Genomic DNA, 6,357 nt, shown 5'->3' on the forward strand with positions numbered 1-6,357 from the left:
TTGTATATATTGAATAACACTGACGAGGTTCATCCATACTTGAGTACACATCAAACCATTGTCAAAGCTAAAAACCCTCGTATGACTGAAAAATGGGTGTTGAAAGAGCATAACAGAACATTCTCAAAATGGTTTAAAACCAAGATTATGAATGATGATAATGCTTCTGATACATTAAAGTTTCTAGCATACGAGCCTAGCTTTAATGTTTTATGTTGGAGTGGGTACGATATAAATAAGTTTTCTTTTTGTACAAAATCACAGGATGACAAGAGTACCATGCAAAATAGTGGGGTAATGATAACAGCTTCTTCAATGCACTTTTCTAGTTCAAAGGATAAAAACCCTGTCTTGGCATCCACAGCTTACTTTGGCGTTATAGAAGAGATATGGGAGCTCAATTATGTTAAGTTTAAAGTTCCTATTTTTAAATGTAAATGGGTTAATAGTAACAATGGTGTGCAAACTGATGAATTAGGATTTACATTGGTGGACCTTGATAAGGTAGGATATAAGGATGAACCTTTATCATGGCAGCTCAAGCAGTACAAGTATTTTATGTAAAGGATCCCTCGAACACTAGGTGGTCTGTTGTCCTCCAAAGAAGAAACATGAATTATAGTGATGAAAATGAAGATTCAACTCTAGACATTGATCACAATACTTCTTTTTCAACACAAAGGCCTTATTTTAATGATGAAAATGAAGTTGATGATGTTTATGCCATTCGTTATGATCATCAAGAAGGGATTTTGGAGGATAATAACAAATAACCAAGAAAAACCATCTATATTTTACTAATAACTATATTTTAGTTAATAAATTGTTATTATGTTTATTATTCATTTTAATTTTAGTTTTGACTAATATTGTTTTCTCTCTAAACAGGAATTATGGATAAACCATCTAGCTCTTCACCAAAAAAAAAGAAGACTAGAGGTGTCACAGCATTGCTACGTTTCATTGCCAAACTTCCTGATGGTGAAAAATACCAAATTGATTTTGATCCTGATACCTTCCAACCCATTGGTCAGTATGCTGCAAAGTTTAAAAGTTATTTGTCATTCATTGCACGTAGCAAGGTTAGTATAAATGAAAAGCAATGGAAAAAGATAAGCGATAAGTTGAAGGACGTGATATGGGACGATATCACGGTATGCATTTTTAATTAATTATTTTAAAGTTATTATCTATAATTGCTTCAATTACTAACACTCCTTATGTTTTGAAGTGTAAGTTCACTTGCCCCACTGATAAAGAATTTAGGAAGCATTGGTTTGTTTATATGGGGGAACGATTGAAGCAATTTAAGACATTGCTCTCAAATGTCTATATATTTGGGAAAGGAGATAAGCATGGAAATACAACTCCATTTGAAAAGTATAAATTTATCAAAGAAGAAGATTGGGATTTGTTTGTCCAGACTCGACAAAAAGAAGATTTTCAAGTTAGTTAAATTTGTAGATTTATTTTTATGTTATCTAAATTGATTTGGTTTTTGACGTTTAGTTTAATGTGATTTATTTGTAATAGGAGAAAAGGCTAAAAGGAAAGACACATGCATCAAAGAATATCCACCCTCATATTTTGTCTCGTGGTGGTTATGAAAAACTTAGGGCCACCGTAATGGAAGAGAGGAGGAAAAAAGTGATTGAAGAGGCCAAAGGTGATGAAAGTTTGATGGTTGACCCTCCCGAACTAAAGCGATATGAGGCATGGTTGATGGCTCGACAGAAGCCATCGGGAAATTTTACATCTGAGGCAACAAACTTAGTAGCATCTAAGATTGTAAGTAATAAAAGATTTATTGATAAATTTAAATTTCATTCATAACTTAGTAATCATTTTACATCATTTTTATATGTATCTAAATGTTTTAGGGAGAGTTAGTGGAAAAAAATACACAAGGTACTATTGTCTTTGAAGGGCGTGACGATATCTTGACTGTTGCCCTTGGAATAAATGAACACCCTGGTCGGATCCGCACTGCTCCTAGGGGTGTGGGCTTTAAGAAATTCTATGGAAAAAGTTCACGCTCCACCTTAGGAGGTGTCTCTCAAGATGACCTTCTAGCCCACCTTCAAGCCTTGGAGCAAAAAATGAATATAGATTTCCAACATAAATTACAAAAACATCTCCAACAACAAAGAACAGAGCTCCAACAACAAATGCAAAAAGAGATGCAAGAGGAGAGAGCTCAAATCCAACAAGGAATGAAACTCCTACAACAGATGCAATTGGAGCTCCGCTCCGAGAGGCCTAAAGAGATGTTTATAAAAGAGGTATGCGTAACTGGATACAATTAATCTACTAAAAATTAGAAAAAAATTAATTTAATTAATGTTCACTTGATACAGCATGTAGAATCTGTGGGTACGAGCACTAACGGAAGTTGCTCAAAGGTTATGACTACTGAAGATTTAACTAAAAAAATGGATGCTTCTGAAGATTACCTCAAAAAGATTAACAATCTCAAGGAAAATTCATTCTCTCTAGATTTGGATCATGAAACAAGTGAACTCTCAGTTTTTATTGATAGGGTGGATCTTAATGAATTAACTTCCGGTATTAAATGGCTATCCACATCTATCTTGTCTTTATGGTGCACGTAAGTATCATATTCTATTGTTAGTTATTTTTTTTTATGTATCAAATATAATTAATATTTGTTTCAAAAATTTAGATATCTACATCGCATGTGTATCTCCAAGAATTTCAACAAACTATTTGGGTTTCTCGATCCAAATAGGATACTAGTTCACACAAAACCGGCCGAAGTTATTCAAACATACATACAAAATAAGTTGGATGGAGAGCCAAAAAAATGTTATTTAGGACCATTGCTAAATAGGTAAGTACATGTTTCCTTCAAGGTTTTATCGTTTTTCATATGTTATTTTGTAATATTTAAATTTTATTGATTCTAACACTTTTTTTTTGTAAATTTACAGCAATCACTGGCAATTGTTTGTCATTTGTCCTGAAGATAATATTATTTTTGGTTTTGTTCATTAAACAGATCTCCTAAGAAAAATATTAAGGTCATATTGGAGGGGTAAGAAGCCTAAATAGAGAGATATCATTTATACTAAATTTTTGTACACATAGTTTTTATATTTATAACTTACTTCGTTGACAACTCTTTTATCAGAGCTCTAGAAGGTTATCATTTATTAAGAGGTATTAAGAAGAAGAAGCCTAATTGGAAGAATATTATGGTAAGATTTGTTTTACTATATTGTCGTTTCTTGGAATACTGGTGTGTTGGCTTGATTTTTTAGTTCTTGAAAGATACCATTTATAAAGAGGTATTAAATGCCCATATATCTTGATTATTTATATTATTATAAATGAGATAAAGAAAAAGAAAATTCCGATTTTATAATTGCAAGTGATATATTTGTAAGTTATCATTATAAACATGTAGTATATTTATTACTGAATTGCACTTATGGTGATAAAATTATAGTTGTACATGCTCTGAACCAACTAAAATTGTATGTGTTTCTATGTCGAGTGAAGAAAGTTAGTGTTGGTACAAATTTTGTGAAAAAGGAAAAAAAGTTTGTGATGTTGTTGTTTTTGGTGGCTTTAATGTAACTAGGAGTTTATATGCAGGGGCATCAACAAGATAACGGATGGGCATGTGGATATTATGTCATGAAAAATATGTTTGACATTATTGATGCTTGTATTGTTGAAAGATTCAATGAGGTATTTTATATTACATATATTTAATGAAAAACATGTAAATTATTGTTTTAACATGTAGTTGTTTAATTTATTATATGTTTGAACTTGCAGATATTCACAGACACCTCATCATATGAAAAAGAGTCAATTGATCACATCCGACAACTTTGGGCTCAATTCTTTTTGCAAAAGGTTGAAGAGCAAGAGAACCAGGAAAAGAAAGATTTAATGACAAAACAGAAGCGATTAAAAAAAACTTATATATAGATATATTTTTGTTCCATGAATGATTTATTGGTACAAGTTACATGAACAAAGTGGTTGAATTTTTTTCTTACATGAATACAATTTTTGTTGATGTATGACTTGGTGCAAGATTCTAAAGATTAGAGAAATGTTTGTTTTGGTTATTTTTGTTTTTTATTGAATATCCAGGAATATATAAAAATATTTGGTTTAATGAAATTTCAAATAAAATATTTTTAAAAAAATTGAGATATTTTACACCCTTCATACACAAAATAGGGTGTAAATGTGTTAAAATTAAATGTAATTATAAGATATTTTACATTTGATATATCAAAAATAGGGTGTAAATATTTGTCACTTTACACCCGTTTGAATTATAATAGGGTGTAAATTCGTTTAACTTCAATGTATGTAGGTGACAATTTACACCCGTTTTATATTAAATAGGGTGTAAATGTCCTAAAATTCAATGTATATATCTACCAATTACACCTTTTTTTATCTAAAACAGGGTGTAATAGGTGACAATTTACACCCGTTTTATATTAAATAGGGTGTAAATGTCTTAAAATTTAATGTATATATCTACCAATTACACCCTTTTTTTAAATCTAAAATAGGGTGTAATATATTCTCTTTTTACACCCGTTTTAAAACGGGTGTAAATTCTTCATACATATCTCACCCTTTGAATTTACACCCTATCATAACGGGTGTAATATGTATAAAAAACGGGTGTAAAATCTTCTTTCTGCACTAGTGACACAACTGCCCTTCAAAAATAGGTGGCTTGGCTCACATGCCCTAAGCCTTGTGCCTTGCACATCCATGTGCCTCTAATTGACTATTGGTGTTTGTTTCTTTCTGCTTTGTCTGAAGTGGTATACTAACATCTGCTTGACTGTTTCAGGTGCTTTAGTTGCTTAGTTCCTTGTGAACTTTTTGCTTTGCTTTGCTTGTATAAGCAATTTGCACTGAGGTATGTCTCTTTTATTTCATGTAGTCTGGAAGACCTGGCCTGTTACTTGGCCAGGCAACTGTCTGAAGTCCTCCTTAAGAGGCAATGTTTGTGGATGTTTAATTTTGTCCTTGCATAGAGTCAAAGACCTCCTAAGTGAAGAGGCAATTGGTGGAAGGTAGGGATATGCAATCTATCCCCCACTATTCAGTGTGTCATCTGCTGTGCTCACACCACTGCGTTGATGCATTGCAGATACAAACCCAAGATCTTGTACAATTGTACAGTTGAGTCAGTTTTAAATGTGTAGAAGGGTTCCCACTTTCTGAACCCACACATTCTTGTCTTGAGCTCTCCCAGGCCAGGGATAAGAGCTGTGAAGTCTTACCTTCACTCACCTTTCATCTGCTTCACCTTAGCCCCTCAATGGCAAGGTTAAGAGCATATTCACCCAGTTCCAGAGGTTTGTTTGTTGAGGTTGATATGACCCCTTGACTAAAACCTAACCCTTGTTTGAGCCACTTGCTTGTGTATAGTGTGTGCTATCTGTGCTTGTAGGATTATTTGACTTGCTTCCTGTGCAAGTTAGGATTGTTTGACTTGCTTCCTGTGCAAGTTAGGATTAGTTTAGACTTGCTTCCTGTGCAAGTTAGGTTTTGCTTGGCTTGCTTCCTGTGCAAGTTAAGTGTGTGTGGCTTGCTTCCTGTGTGAGCCATGCTTAGGATAGGTTGGCCCTTGTGCCATTTAGCTAGAAACCATAACTTAGGGTTGATTTTGCATGACAACATCTAGGCTCGAGTCGTAGTCTCCCTAGTTGTGTCTCCCTCTGTTATCTGGTTAGGCTAGTCCTTTATCCCTGCGTAGGGGAACTACATCGCCCTGATCTTCATACCAGATGAAGTATGTAGGCAGGAGATTGAGCTGATCTCTCCGGGCGCCCTTTTTTCTTTTTTGTGTGTGTTTGACAGTTATAGGCTCGAGTCCCCGACTCCCTATTAACTTGTTGTGTTGTTGTGTGCTTGGAAGCTGATGTAAGTCCATCGAGTGGCATTTGGGTTCCAGTGTGCGTGTGTTTGGTTCGGATGCTGATATAAGTCCAGTGATTGGCATTCAGGCTCCATGTTTGCCTTCTTGAGTGCGTTTTGGTTCGGATGCTGATGTAAGTCCAGTGATTGGCATTCAGGCTCCACATTTGCCTTTGCCAGTGTTTGTTTGTGTGCGTGTCAGCCGAGCTACGAATGCTCTGATTCTTCTCTCGTCCGAGAAGATACGTATGCATAGGATGCGATATCCTAGCGAGCATGTGTCGTTTCCCCAGTCCAAACTACTTCGACTCTGATGTCTATGCCTGATAGACTAAGTAGGCCCAGGATGCGACATCCTGCCGAGTCAGTTTCAGTCAGTTTCTTTGTGTCTCTTTCAGCCAGTGCGTGTGAGTGTGAGCAGTGTTATAGCAA

At 34.7% G+C, this 6,357-nt stretch overlaps 1 protein-coding gene across 1 annotated transcript; it reads left to right on the forward strand.

The window, feature by feature from the left end:
- The first annotated feature begins 611 nt into the window (after positions 1-611).
- On the forward strand, positions 612-2,855 carry LOC127078413 (uncharacterized). Its single transcript, XM_051018873.1, has 7 exons — positions 612-729; positions 889-1,154; positions 1,232-1,447; positions 1,534-1,788; positions 1,881-2,282; positions 2,358-2,608; positions 2,684-2,855. The coding sequence occupies exons 1-7, from the start codon at positions 612-614 to the stop codon at positions 2,853-2,855; spliced, it is 1,680 nt and encodes a 559-aa protein (XP_050874830.1).
- Positions 2,856-6,357: the final 3,502 nt, after the last annotated feature.

Source organism: Lathyrus oleraceus, chromosome 5 (assembly GCF_024323335.1).
Source record: "Lathyrus oleraceus cultivar Zhongwan6 chromosome 5, CAAS_Psat_ZW6_1.0, whole genome shotgun sequence".
NCBI lineage: Eukaryota > Viridiplantae > Streptophyta > Magnoliopsida > Fabales > Fabaceae > Lathyrus > Lathyrus oleraceus.

Excerpts from the sequence above, each read along its gene's own strand:
- LOC127078413 (XM_051018873.1), top strand. The coding sequence starts at position 612 with ATGAATTATAGTGATGAAAATGAAGATTCAACTCTAGACATTGATCAC. Across the intron at positions 730-888 it reads TGATGATGTTTATGCCATTC|GAATTATGGATAAACCATCT; the intron begins GTTATGATCATC and ends CTCTCTAAACAG. Across the intron at positions 1,448-1,533 it reads GACAAAAAGAAGATTTTCAA|GAGAAAAGGCTAAAAGGAAA; the intron begins GTTAGTTAAATT and ends TATTTGTAATAG.